Below are 17,231 nucleotides of genomic sequence, written 5' to 3'. Positions count from 1 at the left end.
GGGTCGCTCTGGCCTGGGGAAACCAGAGGGCTGGCCCCCACTGACTGGCCAGGGGGTATCAGAGGGCTGGGCCCCACTGGCGGGCCTGGGGAAATCTGAGGGCTGGACCCACTGGCTGACCAGGGGAAACCAGTGGGCTGGCCCCCCCTGACAGGCCTGGGGAAATCAGAGGGTTGGCCCCTGGCTGGCCTGTGGAAACCAATGGGCTGGCCCCACTGGCAGGGCAGAGGAAACCAGAGGGCTGGCCCCCACTGGCTGGCCTGAGTACAAAGGACCCATCCAGCCTACTGTTGAGCTCCTGTCCCTGCAGCACTAGGAAGCCAAACTACTGGAGAGTCTCCAAGCTGTGTCTGTGAAAGTCCCAGGCCTGACAGAGCCATGTGGCCAGGAGAGAAACCCGGGCAGCATCTCCTCACTGTACCTCATTCTTGCCCATCCCGCCATCGACCCCCAGCCCACGTCCTCCCCCTGGCCCGGAATGCCGTCCCTCCGCACATCCAACAAGCTAGCTCTCTTCCTCCCTTCAAAGCCCTACTGAGAGCTCACCTCCTCCAGGAGGCCTTCCCAGACTGAGCCCCCTTTTTCCTCTCCTCCTCCCCATCCCCCCAGCCCTACCTCCTTCCCCTCCCCTCAGCACCTGTATATATGTATGTACAGATTTATTACTCTTTATTTTACTTGTACATATTTACTATTCTATTTATTTTGTCAATGATTTGCGTCTAGCTTTACTTCTATTTATTCTGACGACACTGGTCCACGTTTTGTTTTGTTGTCCATCTCCCCCTTCTAGACTGTGAGCCCGTTGTTGGGTAGGGACCGTCTCTATATGTTGCCAACTTGTACTTCCCAAGCACACAGTAAGGGCTCAATAAATATGATTGAATGAATGAATGAATCTGAACCCCTGCTTGGGGGCTACACTGTCACCTGTCTCAGACACAGCTCCCTTGCACCATCCGCGGCTGCGGGGAACCCCGCTTGCAGGCCTGAGACTTGGAGGGGAATGGGGATTGAGCTGTTCTACTCTCAGGACAGACTGAGGATTGGGGGCAGGTGTCTCTGGGCTTCACCGAGATTCAGTAAACCATCCTTATCTTGTTTGGCCAAGGCTGTGCCCCTTGGGAATTTCCAGCTCCCATCAGTGCCAGGTTTGGGGACCTGGTGGAAACCAGCAGCCCGTGGAAGGGCAGGGGGCTCAGAGCCCCCAACGGAAGGCATCAGCAGAGGGATCATATATTTTCGGACTTCTGTTGGGCTCCAGACTGGAAAGGTGACACGATGGGGCAGGAGTGGCATGTTAAGGCTCTACTGGATACTGGGAGGGTGACCAGTGGCTTGGCTCCTCATCAGAGGCCTCCACTCCCCACCTCCACTTCTGAACTCTCCTGCTCAGCTCTTTTGGGTGGCACGGGGGAGGTAGGTGCCTAGGGGCGGGGACGCTTGTGGTGACACTGGAAGGGCCCGGTCCACTCTATGGGACCCAGCTGGTCTAAGAGATGCCCCAAGGCCACAGGGGATAGATGGGTGGAGTAGCCCCATGGCAGGGACACCGAGCCCATCCCGTGGCACCTCACACCCTCCTTTCCCTGCCTGCGATGGCACAGAGGTTTGTCCCCCATCAACAACCATGGACACCCCTTGATGTGTCGGTAACACTGGAGCCTTTCAGCCTGGCAATGACCCTCAAGAGCTGACCCACCCAGCCACAACCCTAACGCCCCAAGCCCCAGGGCATCCCCAGGGTCACACGCCATGCCCGGTCCCCCTGGGAATCATCACTCTGCCAACAGAGGAAAAACCCCTCAGTTCCATTTATTTCTACTTAGAATGGGAACTCGCGGACATCAACCCCTGACCAGTGGGTTTACACACTTATATGGAGCCACCTGGTGTCAGACACATCCTCAGAAAATCCCACCTGTGCCCGCCCTTATCGGGAATCTCCATAGGGCCGTCCTGCCCAAGATTGCCCAAGGCTTCGCACCTGCCCAGAGAGATGGTGGAGGGGTGAGGGGAACGGTATCGTTATTGCCACTGAGAGGTCCGTGTGTGTACACACGTTGGACAGTGTCCAACCCAATTAGCTTGTATACACCCCAGTGTTTAGTTCAGTGCCTGGCATATAGTGAGCATTTGACAAATACCACAATTACTATTATTATTATTATTATTACACAAACACACACACACACACACACACACACACGGGTAGGATGGGGAGAGGAGTGGGGGAAACAATGGGGCCTAGTGAAAAGATCTCAGTACTGGAAGTCAGAGGACCAGGCTTTCATCCTGATCCTACCACATGACTAAGGCTCCTCTATGCCTCCGTTTCCCTATTTGTAAAATATCTGTTTAAATATCTGATTAAATCTCCATTCTCCCGCCCTCTTAGGCCGTGACCTCCATGGGGAGCAGAGACCGTGTCTGATCAGCTCATATTGTATCGATACCAGAACCTACTGCAGGGCTGGTGGACTTGGTAAGTGATGAACAAATAACATAATAGTAACAACTGTTATTATTAGCAGCAAGAAGAGAAGGCGCCATTATCCCCATAGCAGGGGTGCAAATAGATACAAATACAAACACACACACACACACACAATCACAGGGTTCTCCATTGCACCTATGGAAAAACACAGAGCAGGTAAACCACCATCCATCTTCTGTCATGGGTGGTACCCCTGGGGTGGGAAAGCCTAAAGGTTAGGTCCCTGGACAAGCGGCCTGGGCCTACTGGGGTACAGTTGGGGGACATTCATTCATTCATTCAATCGTATTTATTGAGCGCTTACTGTGTGCAGAGCACTGTACTAAGCACTTGGGAAGTACAAGTTGGCGACATGTAGAGACAGTCCCTACCCAACAACGGGCTCACAGTCTAGAAGGTGCTTAGGGTGGGGCATATCGGGGGTCTCCCCAGCTGTTGGAGCTCCTTCAGCCATCAGGTCCTTGTATTGCCGGTTGAAGAATCCAAGCTGAGGAGGGACCAGAGGACAGAGAGTCAGGGAGCTGGGGGGCAAGGGAGATGGGGGGTGGCACAGAAGGGTCAGGGAGAGAGGAACTGGGGAAAGGATGGGGCAGGAGCAGGTGGGGGGGCAGAGAGAGGGTGGGAGGGGCCCTACCTTGTACAGGCCGGCAGTGAGGAGCGCCAGCAGGACCAGCCCCCCGATGGAGCTGCCCACGATGAGGGGAAGGGGATCATAAACCTCATAGCGTTCCACCACGGTCTTCACCTGGCACGTGGGGGGAAGGGTTTCCATCACAGGGAGCCAGGAGTACCAGCCCCAGCCCTGCCCTTCCCAGTGACAGGGTTCCCCACCCCTACCCTGTTCTGCCCACTGGCCCTGGACACTCCCGCTCCACTCGGCCAGACCCCGGGCCTCTCGCTGACACCTGCCTCCCCCCAGCCCGTCTGCTTCTCCCCTCGCCTTCCCCACAGGTCACCTGGGCTGTCAGGAATCCCTCCTGGCCAGGAAACTGAGCATATCGCCCAGTGTCAAAGAGCAGCGCGGCCGAACTCAGCACCGACAGCCGCTTCTGCTTCATCTGCCAAAGAAGACAAGAGGGGCTGAAACTGCCGGGCCTGGGGCGCCATGGCCGCAGCCCAGGAGGAAGGGAATGTGGCGGGCTCTGGGGTGGAGTAGTCCACGGCCCCGATCCAGGACCCAGGCAGGTAGCTGACCTCTCCGGGCCCAGCCCGAGGCCCCCGTCCATTTACCTGGCCCACCCAGTCGAAGCTGAGGTTGCCTTTGAGGGTGAAGGTGAGTTCCTCTCGGACTTGGAAGGATGCGATGGAGCAGCGGATTCTCCGGCAGACAGCAACTGAGCAATTCTAGGGAGGGGGAGAGCGAGGTCAGAAGGACACATTAGGGGGCTGTTCCAGCCCTTATCCGGGTGAGTGGATCAATCGGGAACCCCGAGGCCAAGTGGGAAACTGCAGCTGAAGTGGGAAAGCAGGGGGCCGAGGGAAACCCCGCTTCATCTCCCCAAGTAGGGACTGAAGTTGGTCGTGCTGGGCCCATCCTCACCAGGTCAGGGCTCTGCTGGAGGAGGGCTCGGAAGCCAGGGTCCCGGGGGTTTTCTGTGTCACTCACACACTGCACTGGGAAGTCCTGGGCGGAGATAAGAGTCGGTCAGCGCAGGGGGACGGGGCCTTAGGGAGAAGGACAGCCGGGGAAGGGCTGCGGAGTCAGAGCTAAGGGAGAAGACCAGCTGGGGAGGGCAGGGCGCGGCCAGCAGGACCAGAGGTACCTGAGGGGTGATGACCTCAGGCGCCATCCACACAGGTAGCCCGTCCAGCTCCACGGGGATCCAGAAGGCCACGGTGATGCTGAGGCTCCGGAGACCCAGATTGTTCACCTGGTAGGGGAGAGGCCGCAGCTCATCTTTCTGACTCCCTTCTCCAGGCCCTGGGGGTCCTTCCCTCAAGCCCGACTCTCCCGTCCTGGAGCCCTGGGCCTTTTTCATGATCCTGTGAGTCCGCCCCAGTCCTGGAGCCCTGGGCCTTTCCCGTGATCTGCCAGGTCTCCCACAGCCTGGCTCCTCTCCTGCCCTCGGACACGGCGCAGCCGCCCTGCCCCTCACATGGTATTGGTGCTGCAGCACGTGGCCGCTCTTCTCCTCTGACGCCGAGAAGTTCAGGTAGCTTGTGGATTGTTCTCCGCTGCCAGGAAAAGGGAGGGGAGATGGGGCGTAGGGAGGTAAACACCAAAGCTAGAGGAGCCTGAAATTCTCCTTTTCTAGCTTCAGCCCCCTACAGATTTTTCTTTTCATTTTGAGTCTTTCATGCCGTCTTAGTGTTTGTTGGTTTCAGCCTCCTGATGTGTCTGCCCCAAATATAATAATAATAATGATGATGGTAAATGTTAAGCACTTACTATGTGCAAAGCACTGTTCTAAGCGCTGGGGAGGTTACAAGGTGATCAGGTTGTCCCACAGGGGATTCACAGTTTTAATCCCCATTTTACAGATCAGGTAACTGAGGCACAGAGAAGTTAAGTGACTTGCTCAAAGTCACACAGCTGACAGTTGACGGAGCCGGGATTTGAACCCATGACCTCTGACTCCAAAACCCGTGCTCTTTCCACTGAGCCACGCTGCTTCTCCTGTGTATGTGTAGAGAGATAGAGATACCTGCTTAGCTGGGTGATGATGTGTTAGCACATTTTTTCCACCTTCTATAATTCTCCAGGGTACTAAATATTATTAGTAGTAATAATGATGCAATAACAATAGTCAAATACTAATATAATAATAATAACTGTGGTATTTGTTAAGCCCATACTACGTGCCATTCATTCATTCATTCAACCATATTTATTGAGCGCTTCCTGTATGCATAGCACCGTACTAGGCACTAGGGAAGTACAAATTGGCAAAATATGTTCTTCGATTGAGAACTCCAAGCACAGTATCTAATTCGCACCTGTGTTCTTTCCCAGTACAGTTCTTGACACACACTAAGCCCTCAAAAAATAATGTTATGACTCCTACTACTGCCACACACCCACAGTGACGTATAAAGACACTGTCACACCCACAGATTGACATCAGGGCATTCATCCATGAGGCAGTTCCCCAAATGACTCCGGGTGGTGTGGCCTAGTGGAAACAGCACAGGTCTGGGAATCAGAAGGACCTGGGTTCTAATCCCTGCTCTGATATTTATAACAATAATAATAATAATGATGATGGCATTTATTAAACACTTACTATGTGCAAAGCACTGTTCTAAGTTCTGGGGAGGTTGTCCCACGGGGGGCTCACAGCCTTAATCTCCATTTTACAGATGAGGGAACTGAGGCACAGAGAAGTTAAGTGACTTGCCCAAAGTCACACAGCTGACAATTTGCTATTTGTCTGCTGTGTGACCTTGGGCAAGTCACTTCACTTTGCATTTAACTCATCTGTAAAATGGGATTCAGACTGTGAGGCCTATGTGGGAAAGGGACTGTGTTGAACCTGATTAGATTGTTTCTACCCCAGAGCTAAGTATGGTTCCTGGCACATAGTAAGCACTTATCAAATGCCATAAAAAAAAAAGAGAGAAAGAAAAGGTGGCCTGACAGGAGGCAAGGGGGCAACACCTGTTGACGAGAACGTTGACTCCATACTTGACGGGCAGCTGGTGCTGGAAGAAGGCTCTGCTGGTTTTGGGGGTGTTGTTGTCACTGGGGGGAGAGAGGAAGAGAGCCTGCTGGGGAGGGTGCTGGGGGCAATGTTTGGGGGAAGGGTGAAGGGCGAGGAAGCCACAGCAAAGGGGCAATAGCTGCTGGGAGCCTGGGCTCTGCCTCTGGCAGCCGCTCACCTGGTGGCATTGGCACTGAGGAGCAGAGTGCTACCAAAGTCGGCCGTGGGCGGGACGTCGAAGGTGACCAGGAAGGTGACCTGGTGGGAGAGGAGAGAGAAATGGAGTGGAGGAGGAGGGAGAGGAGGAGCCGTGGGGAGCAGACTGGAGGGCTCGGAGGGGAGGATGTGGAGGGGAGGGATGGGCAGGGACAGGCCCGAGGACAAGGTTGTGAGGGCGGCGCTGCTGACCTCGGCTCCCTCCCGGAAGATGGGATGGCTGATGCTGCAGCTGCTGCTCCTCGGCCGCGCGGACTCGCAGGTGAGACGCAGGGCCCGTGGCTGCCGGGGGTTCTGGGAGGGCCGAGCAGAGGGGGTGAGTGAGGGTCACGGTGAGACCCCTGGTCCAGCGCCCCACAGAACGGGCCGACTCACCTGGAGCACGGAGACCCGGCGGTGGGACAGCCCCGGGGGGTAGGAGAAGGTGACCAGGGTCCCGTACGAGTCTTCGCCCTCATTGCGCACCGTCACGGTGACATTCAGGTCCGGAGACGTCCCCACCACCAGGCTCTGTTGACTGTGTGGGAGAGAGGATGGGGTTGGGAGCTCCCGCAGTGGAAGATGGGGGCCCGGTTGCCTGGGTTTGAGGATGGGGAGCCATCATGGCCTGGGGAAGGAAGGGGCTGAGGCTTCTGGTTCTCTGTGGATGCAAGGGAACCTGGGTTTGGGCAGCTGCCAGGAATGGTCTCCAGGACTGAGCTGATCAAGTCTGCACTATGACTGCCTGGACTTGTGTAATCTGTTCTCTCCAATGGCTACCAGTAGCCACGAGGGCCGAGTTCAGCCTCATCACCCTCAGTGCCCGGCACATGGATATTTCTCCACGGGCAATCTGGGATTCCCAAGTTCAGCAGCCCAGCAGCCCACAGCGGCCCTGCCGGCTTTGGTCCCATCACAGCCCGGCCGATTGGGAAGAGAGAACCGCCTCATGGGGTTCTGAGCTGGGCCGACATTCCCACAGGTCCGAGGTGGGCTGCGTCCTTGTGGGCAACTGGATGAGGGCGTCACCTGGAGAAGCTGAAGGTGACACTGAGGTCATCCTGGCAGATGCTGTCGGCACCACAGTTCTTCTCGAAGGGGAGCTGAGGGAGAAGGGGAGGAGACTGAGCACCAGGCGCCCCAGGCCCTACCCCGACCCCAGTCTCCGTCCTCAGGGCCCAGTCCCCTCCCCAGACTCACAGAGGCAGTGAACAGGTCCTGTGAGCCCTCGGCCAGCACGGGGCGGAGCTGCCCAGATGAGGGGATGGGCTGGCCCAGCAGCGAGAAGTTGAGGCGCAAGACGATAGGGGTCACCGACTCCTCCACGCACTCCTGGGGGACACTTTGTCTCAGGGACCCTGGGCCTCCCTCTCTGTTGTGGTCCACAGAGCCCAAATACTCTGACCGGGCCTTCTCTGCCCCAGCTTCTTCCCCTTCTTCTGCCCCCCAGAGCAGCCTGGAAGCCTTCTGGTCCAGTTCTGCCCCAGACCAAACAGGCCAGTCTTGAGCTCAGCCGGCAGATCTGGACCCAGGGGTCTGAAGTGGGCTGGAGGACCCCTCTGCATCCCGGACGCCCATGTCCCGGGGCTGGCCAGATACACTGGCCCGGGGAAGGACAGGGCTTTGGGCTTCCTCCATGAACAGGGCGGACAGTGAGACCCTGCACTCTGGGGATGATCATAGACCCCACGGGGCTCCGGACCTCATCGGACCCCATGCCCCCGTCCCTTCCCTGGTGCCTGGGATTCCTGCCCTCAACTTACCGGTAGCAGCAGCTTCACGGCCTCACAGCTCTTCCCCAGTCCTATACTTCTCTCTGACCTCAGGGTCCGGGTCTTTGTCTGGTCGAAGACAGCACGGGAACTCAGGCGTCCAGGATCCAGGGCCAGGTCATAGGTCACAGAACTCCGGATGTCACTTGGACCTGGTGAGAGAAAAAGGTTTGAAAGGATTAATAATAATACAAAAAATTATGGTATTTATCAAGCGCTTACTATGTGCCAATCAGATTCCCCAGTTCAGCAGCCCAGCAGCTCACAGCGGCCTTGACAGCCTTGGTCCCTTCACGGCCCAGCCGTGAAAGAGAGAACAGCCCCATGGGGCTCTGAACTGGGTCGACATTTCCACAGGTCTGAGCTGGGCTGCACCCTTGCAAGCAAATGGATGAGGGCATCACCTGGAGAATACAAAATAATCAAGTTGTCCCATGTGGGGCTCACAGTCTTAATCCCCATTTTTCAGATGAGGTAACTGAGGCACAGATAAGGTAACTGAGGCACAGATAAGGTAAGTGACTCGTCCAAGATCACACTGCAGACAAGCAGTGGAGCCAGGATTAGAACCCACATCCTCTGATTCCCAAGCCTGTGATCCTTCCACTAAGCTATGTTGCTTCTTGGGAAAAAGGACAGGGAATAGCCAGGTGAGGAGGGCAGAGTGGAGAGAGAGATGTCTGGGCCTGGTGCTGAGGTCTCTCCAGGGCCACATGGACAGAGGAGGATTCTGGGCCTCAGGCCCAAACCAGAGGTCCAGATGAGCCTGGAAATCCTGGGGCAGGTCCTGGAGCCGCTGGGAAGAACACGGTCCCCAAGGTTGAGGCTCAGGCAGCCCCGACTCCAGAAAATGAGACTCACCCAGCCGGTCCCGCGAAGTCTTGCGGACGGTGAGACAGACTCTCGCCTCCCCTACTTCCCGGTGGGGGACCGTCTGCTCTCCACAGTCAAACACGGCCCGTGCCAGCTCCGAGGGCATGAATCGCAGGGAAACGTCGACTCTCAGCACTGGCCGGGACCTGGATGACAATCGCGGGGTTTACGGATCCCACTGGGTCGGTGGGGTTTGGTCATGGGAAACGGGATCCCCGGGTTTCTCGGAGTCCGAGGGACAACCGTGCTCACCTGAATAGCAGTACCTGGCCCCGGGCGCCCACGGCCACATCCACCAATCCGTCTTGGGTGAGGTCCTGCCCCCCGCTCAGGGCCTGTCCGAAGTACCGGAGTCCCGGGGAGAGCTGAGAACCCCCAATCCGCTAGGGGGGACACAGAGAGAGGTGGGAGAGAGGGGAAAGGATGAGAAAAGTCAGGGGGAGAAAGAGAGGGGGGAGGGACCGAGGGGAGAGGGACAAGGGAGGATAGAGCCAGAGGGTTGGAAGGAGCAGAGAGAAGGAGGCCGATGAGGGCAGGTGGGACCCCTGGGAGCGGGCGACGAGACCCTGTGGGCTAAAGCTTTGGAGCAGGGGAAGGCCGGAGGGGACGAGGCTCACTTGGCTGTAGGTGGGGCTGATCTGGGCCGGCGCCGCACCGTGAAACAAGTAGACGGCTCCCCGGTTCTCCTCCTCACCAGGCGCCCCCACCGCTACGTCTGCCAGCCCATCCCCATTCGTGTCCCCCAGCACGGCCAGGGCCGCCCCAAAACGGGCCAGAGGCTGCCCCGGCTGTCCCCTGAGGAAGGACTTGCACCACCAATCTTCCCTCTGCAAGACAAAACCAGCACTCTCTCCGGGCCCCAGGCTCCTTTCTCCCACTTGCCCTCCCCAGTCCCCACCCAGGACCCAGGGGTCCTGGCCACCCAAGCCATTAATTCATTCATTCATTCAGTTGTATTTATTGAGCACTTACTATGTGCAGAGCACTGTATTAAGCGCTTGAAAAGTACAATACAGCAATAAAGAGAGACAATGCCTGCTCACAGCAGGCTTATAGTCTGGCAGGGGGAGATAGACAACAAAACAAGTGAACAGGCATCAATATAAATAATTAGAATTACAGATATATACATATATTCACAAGTGCTGTGGGGCGGGGAGGTGGGGGAAGACCAAAGGGAGAGAGTCAAGGTGACACAGAAGGGAGGGGGATCTGAGGAAAAGGGGGGTTAATCTGGGAAGGCCTCTTGGAGGAGGTGTGTCATTCATTCAATCATACTTATTGCACGCTTAGTTTGTACAGAGCACTGTATTAAGCACCTGGGAAGTACAAGTTGGCAACATATAGAGATGGTCCCTACCCAACAATGGGCTCACAGTCTAGACGGGGGAGACATACAACAAAACAAAGCATGTGCACAGGTGTCAAGTCGTCAGAACAAATAGGATTAAAGCTAGATGCACATCATTAACAAAATAGAATAGTAAATATGTACATTATCAACAGGGCTTTGAAGCGGGGGAGAAGCCACTCACCCACAGGGGCATGGGGCAGACCGATACAAGCCCGCCTGAGTTCTGCGTGTAGTGATGGGGGGCCCCAATGAGGACCAGGTCCGTGCTGCTGTCTCTGTTCACATCCACGGCGCAGACGGTCGCCCCAAAATAGGAGCCAATCTGTGATAGGGGGTGGAGGCCGGCTCACAGGGTGCCCCCTCCTCCAGGGTTGCCCGCAGCATTGGCCGGGCGGAGGCCTGGGCCCCGAGGTCCGATGTCCAGACAGGGAATTCCCCCACCCAAGAGCAGCGGGGCCTGGGGCATCCGTGGATTGAAGTGCCGGCGCTGACAGCAGTGGGGACAGAAACAGGGCTCCAGGGGAGGCCACCCAGACACAGGGAAGATCCTGGGACAGGAGCTGGGGAGAGTCCTCGCTCCACTTATCCCCAGTCCACTCCCTCGCCATCGCTCACCTGTGACCCTGTGACCTCTGCCCACTGATTCCAGCTCCCAGCAATCTTCCTGAATATCACAACCTTCCCCGTGTGTTGGTAGCGGGGGGCCCCAAGGACCAGGCCCCGAATCCTTCTCTGAGTGGCCACATCAGCGGAGTAACCTGAAGGGACGAACGTCGCTGGCACGTGGCGCTGCCTGGTTTGGGAGCCTCCTCCCATGCGGCTCCCTCCTCTCACAGGGGCCGCACTTCCTCCCAACCCCCACTCCCCGGGGCAAGCTAGCCCAGGTAGCCCAGCCACCTGGGGCTCTCCTCACCCAGATAAGCATCATTCATGTCCCCATTCTCTTGAGAGATGTTGATGAAGATGGAACCTCCCGATGGGGGGTACAGGGAGACTCCCCCAGACCAGTCGAAGCTCCCCACGGCTCCTAGCACGGGCCCATCCTGCGGAAAACAAACGTTGGTACTGCAGGGGGAGGGACCACTGAACAGGCCCCCAGCCCTTTCTGCCCCCGAGATGCTCCAGCTGCCCTTCCCCAAACTCTGTCCTCCCCAGGCAGAGCACCTGGGGTACCACCCCCAACCCCGGACCAAGCAGTGTCCCCCCCACCCCAACAGCCTGCCCTAGAGGATCCACTCACGGGAGTCAGCAGAGCGCTGAAGCCCTCCTGAGACATCTCCTGCTGGAAAGAGCTACTGCTCCCCGTCTGGGTTCCTGGAGGGAGGAGAACCCTTGGGGCTGGGGCCAGGAATATGGCCAGCACATTCAAGCAGCAGGAAAGTGGAGAGTGAAGGATGGGAAAATAAGACCCCTGGATCTGGGTGTGAAGTGCTGGAAGGTGGAGCACAGGCTGGGGTGGAAGTGTCAGGCGCTGGATATCATGGGGGCTGGGCTCAGGCCACATAATAGATTTGGAGTTTGGGGAGGAAACACTTTCTTTTGGCAGTTGGGGGTCCAGGCTTACCCTCGATGGCAAAGATCTTCTCCTGCAGCTGGCTCTGAATGTTATCCAGGGCCCCAAAGTTGTTAACCTGGAACACGTGGTCTTGGGGTGGATCTGACGCGATGGTGTCCAGCTCCTCCCGGGCTTCATATTTTTTAAAGGCAGTGCCCACCTGTCCAAAGGGCACCGGGAAGTTAGGGCCTGAAGGGGTGGGGGGGGGGGGAAGCCTGAAGGAAGAGAACATCACTTTCGTCCATTCAGGAAGATGAGCAGGTGGCAGTAGTGTGGGACTCTCAACCGGTCCCCTGGGCCATGAGGACAAGAGGCTAGGACCCTTTTTTACCTCTCCCCCATTCATACACACACATCACATATACACCTCTGAGCCCTTTCTTCAGTCAGGAAGGTGAAAAAGCAGGGGCCTCACGAGGCCTGCTTCAAGGCTCTGTGTCAGGAAGTCTGTTGCTGTCATTCATTCATTCATTCAATCGTATTTATTGAGCACTTACTGTGCGCAGAACACTGTACTAAGCGCTTGGGAAGTACAAGTTGGCAACAAATAGAGACGGTCCCTACCCAACAATGGGCTCACAGTCTAGAAGGGGAAGACAAACCTGTGGCTGCTACTGAAACTGTGACTGTGGGACTCTGATTTCTAAGTAGCCAGAAAATCTGCTTCTCTAGGCAAAATGTCCTATAAATTATTTATATACACCACTTTCTGTCTCCCCCTCTAGATTGTAAACTTGCTGTGAGTGGGGAACATGTCTACTACCAAGTACCTACTTAGTACTTTCCCAAGTGCTTAGTACAGTGTTCTGCACCTGGTAATAATGATAGTATTTTTTAAGTGCTTACTATGTGCAAAGCACTGTTCTAAGCACTGGGGAGGTTACAAGGTGATCAGGTTGTCCCACGGGGGGCTCACAGTTTTTATCCCCATTTTACAGATGAGGTAACTGAGGCACAGAGTAGTTAAGTGACTTGCCCAAAGTCACACAGCTGACAATTGGCAGAGCCGGGATTTGAACCCATTACCTCTGACTCCAAAGCCCGTGCTCTTTCCACTGAGCCAAGCTGCTTAGATATTTTGATGATGATGATGATGATGATCCCTCCCATTGAACAGGTCATTGACCTTGTCTTTTATGTTGTTTTTGTGTTCTGATTGTTTTACTTTTCCTTTTGTGTCTGTTGATAATGGTCATGGTGGAAATAGCACCAATTATTATTATTACTGCTACCTGACAAGAGATAGTGTCTAGAGCTGGAGAAGGTGTTTGTTCCTGAACCAGAAATTATAAGTGAGGGGAACTGACAAAGGAAAAGTGTTTAGTCTATATGTGGGGGAAGAGGGAGAAAGAAGCAGGGAGGGAGGAGGAGAAGGCTCTCAGGTCCTGGTGAATGTGAGGAGGAGTAGAGAGGAGAGAGGAGAGGGATCTCAGATCCAGATCCTCTAGAATGAAAACTCCTTGTGGGCAGGGAACATGTCTACCAACTCTTTTGTATTGTACTCTCCCAAGTGCTTAGTACAATGCTCTGCACACAGGAAGAGCTATCAATCAATCATACCATTGATTGATCCAAAAGCTGGGGGAGTGGGGAGGGAGGAGAAGATGGCTCTCAGATCCAGGGACTGAGAGGGGGCAGGCAGGGAAAGGCTCTCAGATCCAGGGGTCCCCGTACCCCAATCGCATAGCGGATGACCCCTGCAGCCTCGGCCAGTGGAATGGCATCAGAGTATTCCAGGGGATCTTCATATTTCTGCCCATCGGTGATGACGATGAGGATCTTGGTGGCATCTCTCCGGGCTCCTTGTGATTGCTGGAAGAGCTTTTCCCTGCCACGTGAAAATTGAAAAAAGAAAGTCTCAGAGAGAATCTCCCTTCCCACCCCCAACCAAACTCCCCTGACCATAACTGTTTCCATTTTCCAAGTCCTCCTCCAATCCCACCTCCTCCAGAAATCCTCCTCAAGTTGACTCCCAGCCACCCCAGTCACATTGGCCCATCACCACCCTTGGCACTTACCTGGCCTCAGCATGTATGAATATATATGCATTTCTATTATACATTTGTTAACGGTATTTAAGTGCTTACTATATGTCAGGCACTGTACTAAGCGTTGGGGTAGATACACACTGATCAGATTGGATGAAGTCCCTCTCCCACATAGGGCTCACAGTCTTAATCCCCATTTTACAGATGAGGTAACTGAGGCAGGGAGAAATTAAGTGACTTGCCCAAGGTCACACAGCAGACAAGTGGCAGAGTCAGGATTAGAACCCAGGTCCTCTAACTCTCAGGCCCACACGCTTGCCACTAGACCACACTGCTTCAGTGTCACTCCAGCCATCACTTCGAACAGTGATTGACTGAGCTTCTAGTTTCTCCAAACTGAGATGTGACTGATGCCAACGGGGCAGGTATCAGAAGCCAAGGAAAATGCTGAGATGCAGATGGGGAATCACTAGAGAGTAAACTCCTTAAGGGCAGGAGCTGTTTCATCTTCTACTGCATGCTCCAATATGCCTGATACAGGACTCAGATAGCTAATGATGATGATGGGGCAGCAACTGAAGGGGTGGGGCCTAGTGGAAATAGCGCAGGCTTTGGAGTCAGTAGGACCTGGGTTCTAATACTGTCACTTTTCTGCTGTGTGACTCTGGGCAAATCACTTAACTTCCCTGTAACTCAGTTCCCTCATCTGTAAAATGGGGGTTGAGAGTGGGAGCCCTACGTGGGACAGGGACTGTGTCATTCATTTATTCATTCAATCGCTTACTCTGTGCAGAGCACTGTACTAAGCGCTTGGGAAGTACAAGTTGGCAACATATAGAGACGGTCCCTATCCAACAGTGGGCTCACAGTCTAGAAGGGGGAGACAGAGAACAAAACAAAACGTATTAACAAAATAAAATAAATAGAATAAACATGTACAAATAAAATAGAGTAATATGTACAAACATATATACATATATATAAGTGCTGTGGAGAGGGGAAGAAGGTAAGGCGGGGGGATGGGGAGGGGGAGGAACCTTGTATCTTGTCCAACCTTGTATCTACCCCAGAGTTTAGAAAAGTGCTTGACTCATAGTAAGTGCTTAACACATACCACCATTATCATCATTATCATTATTATTCCTTTTTTCTGAAAACAAGTTTAACACTAGGATGGAGAGATGGACGTGCTTTACAGCTCAGGTTCCCTGAGCCAACTCAGGTCTGTCTCCTCAGCCAACCTCCCCTTGAATGCTAGGAAAATGAAATGAGGAAATCAAGGCCTGTGCCAGCTCAAGGCAGCTCGGACAGGTGGACTTGTCTGGTTCCTCAGGGTCCAGTCTTATCCTTGCCCATCACGATCTGCTCAGGACGCTTAGTACAGTGCTCTGCACACAGTAAGCGCTCAATAAATATGATTGATTGATTGATTGATTGATTGATTGCCCCATACTGAAGGGGATCTTGGGACGGTGAAGGCGGGATACAGAAAGAAAGGGGATCATAGACCCAGAATGTCACGTGGCAGCAGTACCCACGGAGGAGGAAACGTACACCACTTTCTTGATGCCAGTGGCAGTGTACGTCAGCCCAGTCAGCTGAGAAATCGGATACAGGAGCATTTCCGGGTTCGGGTGGCGCTTGAATTCATTGAAGGTGAAATGTATCTCGAAGCTGTTGGAGAACTGCATCAAGGAGAACTGCAGGGAGGGAGGAATGGCAGCCATCAACCCCAGTCTCTTCGGGCCCCGGAAAAGAGATGTTTCCTCCAGCTCTCAGAGCTTCCAGTTTTCCCAGGCTGACCCCTGCCCCACACCAGCCCTAGAAGCCCAATCCTCTGCCCCCGGCCCTCACCAGCGTGTTGGTTCCCTGGAATCGGCGCATCACAGCGCGGACAAACTGCTTCATCCGATCAAAGTCTCCCGAGTTTATGCTACCTGAGCCATCGATGAGGAAAACGATGTCGCTCTCTTGCTTCGGGCAGTCTGCAAAGGAACATATGCAGAGGGGTGTCACACAGCGTCACTGAAGTAGTCTTCCCTGCTCCTAGACATCTCCCCATGAAAATTCAGCCATTATCGTCACCCTACAGCTAAATGTGTTCCCCCCTCTCTTCCTCCCTCACAATCTTCCTCTCAGAACACCAGTGTCTCCTCTCAAAAAAACACAGCCACCACCCCCTATCACTTCACTGCCTCAGCTCAGGATTCTCCCAAACCTCCAGCCATCTGGCTCCCAAACACCACTGACACACAAAGTCCTGGGCACCATCAGAAACAACCCTGAGAAGCAGCGTGGCTCAGTGGAAAGAGCCCGGGCTTTAGAGTCAGAGGTCATGGGTTCAAATCCCAGCTCCGTCAATTGTCTGCTGTGTGACTTTGGGCAAGTCACTTCACTTCTCTGTGCCTCAGTTACCTCATCTGTAAAATGGGGATTAGGACTGTAAGCCCCCCATGGGACAGCCTGATCACCTTGTAACCTCCCCAGCGCTTAGAACAGTGCTTTGCACATGGTAAGTGCTTAATAAATGCCATTACTATTAACTCCCCCCATACTCCACTCTGCCCTTTTCCCACTTGATTTCCCCCTCCCCTAAAATAGGGATCCCCCTAGCCCTTACTCACGCAAACCTCCCACCAAAATACAAGTCCCTTGCCCCACCCCACCCCCAGTCCTGTCTGTGCCTTCCCAGTATTCCTCTGGATTTCCGGGAGCTGGAAGATTTTAGAGCAGAAGCAGAACTGAGACTTCCCCCTGTGGACCCCTCGCAGCATTCCCTGACTTGGGGACTCACCCTGCAGGGCTGGTGGGATCCGTCGGGTCAATTGCAGGTTTGAACCGAGCAGGAAGCAGAAACCATTCAGGTGCAAGTTCTCCCCGCAGGCTTGGTGCACCGTGGGGCCACAGGCCTGGGAGAGCAGGGAAATGTCCCCAAGTCCTCCTGCCTTGCTATCCCACGTCCCCCACCCCATCCCTGGCTTCCTCCAAAATCAACACTATGTCCCTGCTCAAACCAAACTCCCTTTCCACCCCAGGCCAGACCCCCTGACCCCCAGAGATCCTGCCTTTGGCCCTGAAGCTCGCCCCTTGGGGTCCTTACCAGCAGCTGGGAAGGTGTCGTGCTGGCTGCCAAGGTCATGCCCAGAGACATGTTCACCGCATCTGAGGGGACTGGAGAGAGAGACGGGAAATCAGAGTCAATTTTCTACCAAGTCACCAGCCAGGGACCTCTTTTCAGTAGGGCTATGATGGAGAAGTTGGTGTGCCTGATGTTCAGCTGCACCTCATAGATGAATCAAAGTTCTTCAGCCGTTTTAAAAACAAAAATGGTATTTATTTTTGGTTTTTTTATAGCA

At 54.7% G+C, this 17,231-nt stretch overlaps 1 protein-coding gene across 1 annotated transcript in view; it reads right to left on the bottom strand.

Annotated features, from left to right (window-relative positions):
* Positions 1-1,798: 1,798 nt before the first annotated feature.
* The window catches only part of LOC119942546 (integrin alpha-X-like), a 32,448-nt gene continuing 17,015 nt past the window's right edge, over positions 1,799-17,231 (bottom strand). Inside the window, exons 4-30 of the mRNA XM_038763382.1 lie at positions 16,976-17,046; positions 16,670-16,784; positions 15,730-15,860; positions 15,430-15,575; positions 13,562-13,715; positions 11,897-12,047; positions 11,573-11,646; positions 11,246-11,375; positions 10,948-11,090; positions 10,514-10,654; positions 9,596-9,805; positions 9,231-9,361; positions 8,967-9,124; positions 8,097-8,257; positions 7,534-7,665; positions 7,363-7,436; positions 6,730-6,871; positions 6,547-6,648; positions 6,317-6,396; positions 6,096-6,179; positions 4,594-4,672; positions 4,261-4,368; positions 4,038-4,121; positions 3,728-3,841; positions 3,454-3,555; positions 3,132-3,242; positions 1,799-2,984 (exon numbers count right to left, since the gene is read on the bottom strand). Of these exons, the coding sequence (XP_038619310.1) occupies positions 2,865-2,984; positions 3,132-3,242; positions 3,454-3,555; positions 3,728-3,841; positions 4,038-4,121; positions 4,261-4,368; positions 4,594-4,672; positions 6,096-6,179; positions 6,317-6,396; positions 6,547-6,648; positions 6,730-6,871; positions 7,363-7,436; positions 7,534-7,665; positions 8,097-8,257; positions 8,967-9,124; positions 9,231-9,361; positions 9,596-9,805; positions 10,514-10,654; positions 10,948-11,090; positions 11,246-11,375; positions 11,573-11,646; positions 11,897-12,047; positions 13,562-13,715; positions 15,430-15,575; positions 15,730-15,860; positions 16,670-16,784; positions 16,976-17,046 (3,248 nt within the window). The 3' untranslated portion in view covers positions 1,799-2,864. The remainder of the gene's footprint in view (positions 2,985-3,131; positions 3,243-3,453; positions 3,556-3,727; positions 3,842-4,037; positions 4,122-4,260; positions 4,369-4,593; positions 4,673-6,095; positions 6,180-6,316; positions 6,397-6,546; positions 6,649-6,729; positions 6,872-7,362; positions 7,437-7,533; positions 7,666-8,096; positions 8,258-8,966; positions 9,125-9,230; positions 9,362-9,595; positions 9,806-10,513; positions 10,655-10,947; positions 11,091-11,245; positions 11,376-11,572; positions 11,647-11,896; positions 12,048-13,561; positions 13,716-15,429; positions 15,576-15,729; positions 15,861-16,669; positions 16,785-16,975; positions 17,047-17,231) is intronic.

The sequence above is a fragment of the Tachyglossus aculeatus genome, chromosome 21 (genome assembly GCF_015852505.1).
Source record: "Tachyglossus aculeatus isolate mTacAcu1 chromosome 21, mTacAcu1.pri, whole genome shotgun sequence".
NCBI classification, from domain to species: Eukaryota; Metazoa; Chordata; class Mammalia; order Monotremata; family Tachyglossidae; genus Tachyglossus; species Tachyglossus aculeatus.
This window is presented reverse-complemented; position numbering and strand designations above follow the sequence as displayed.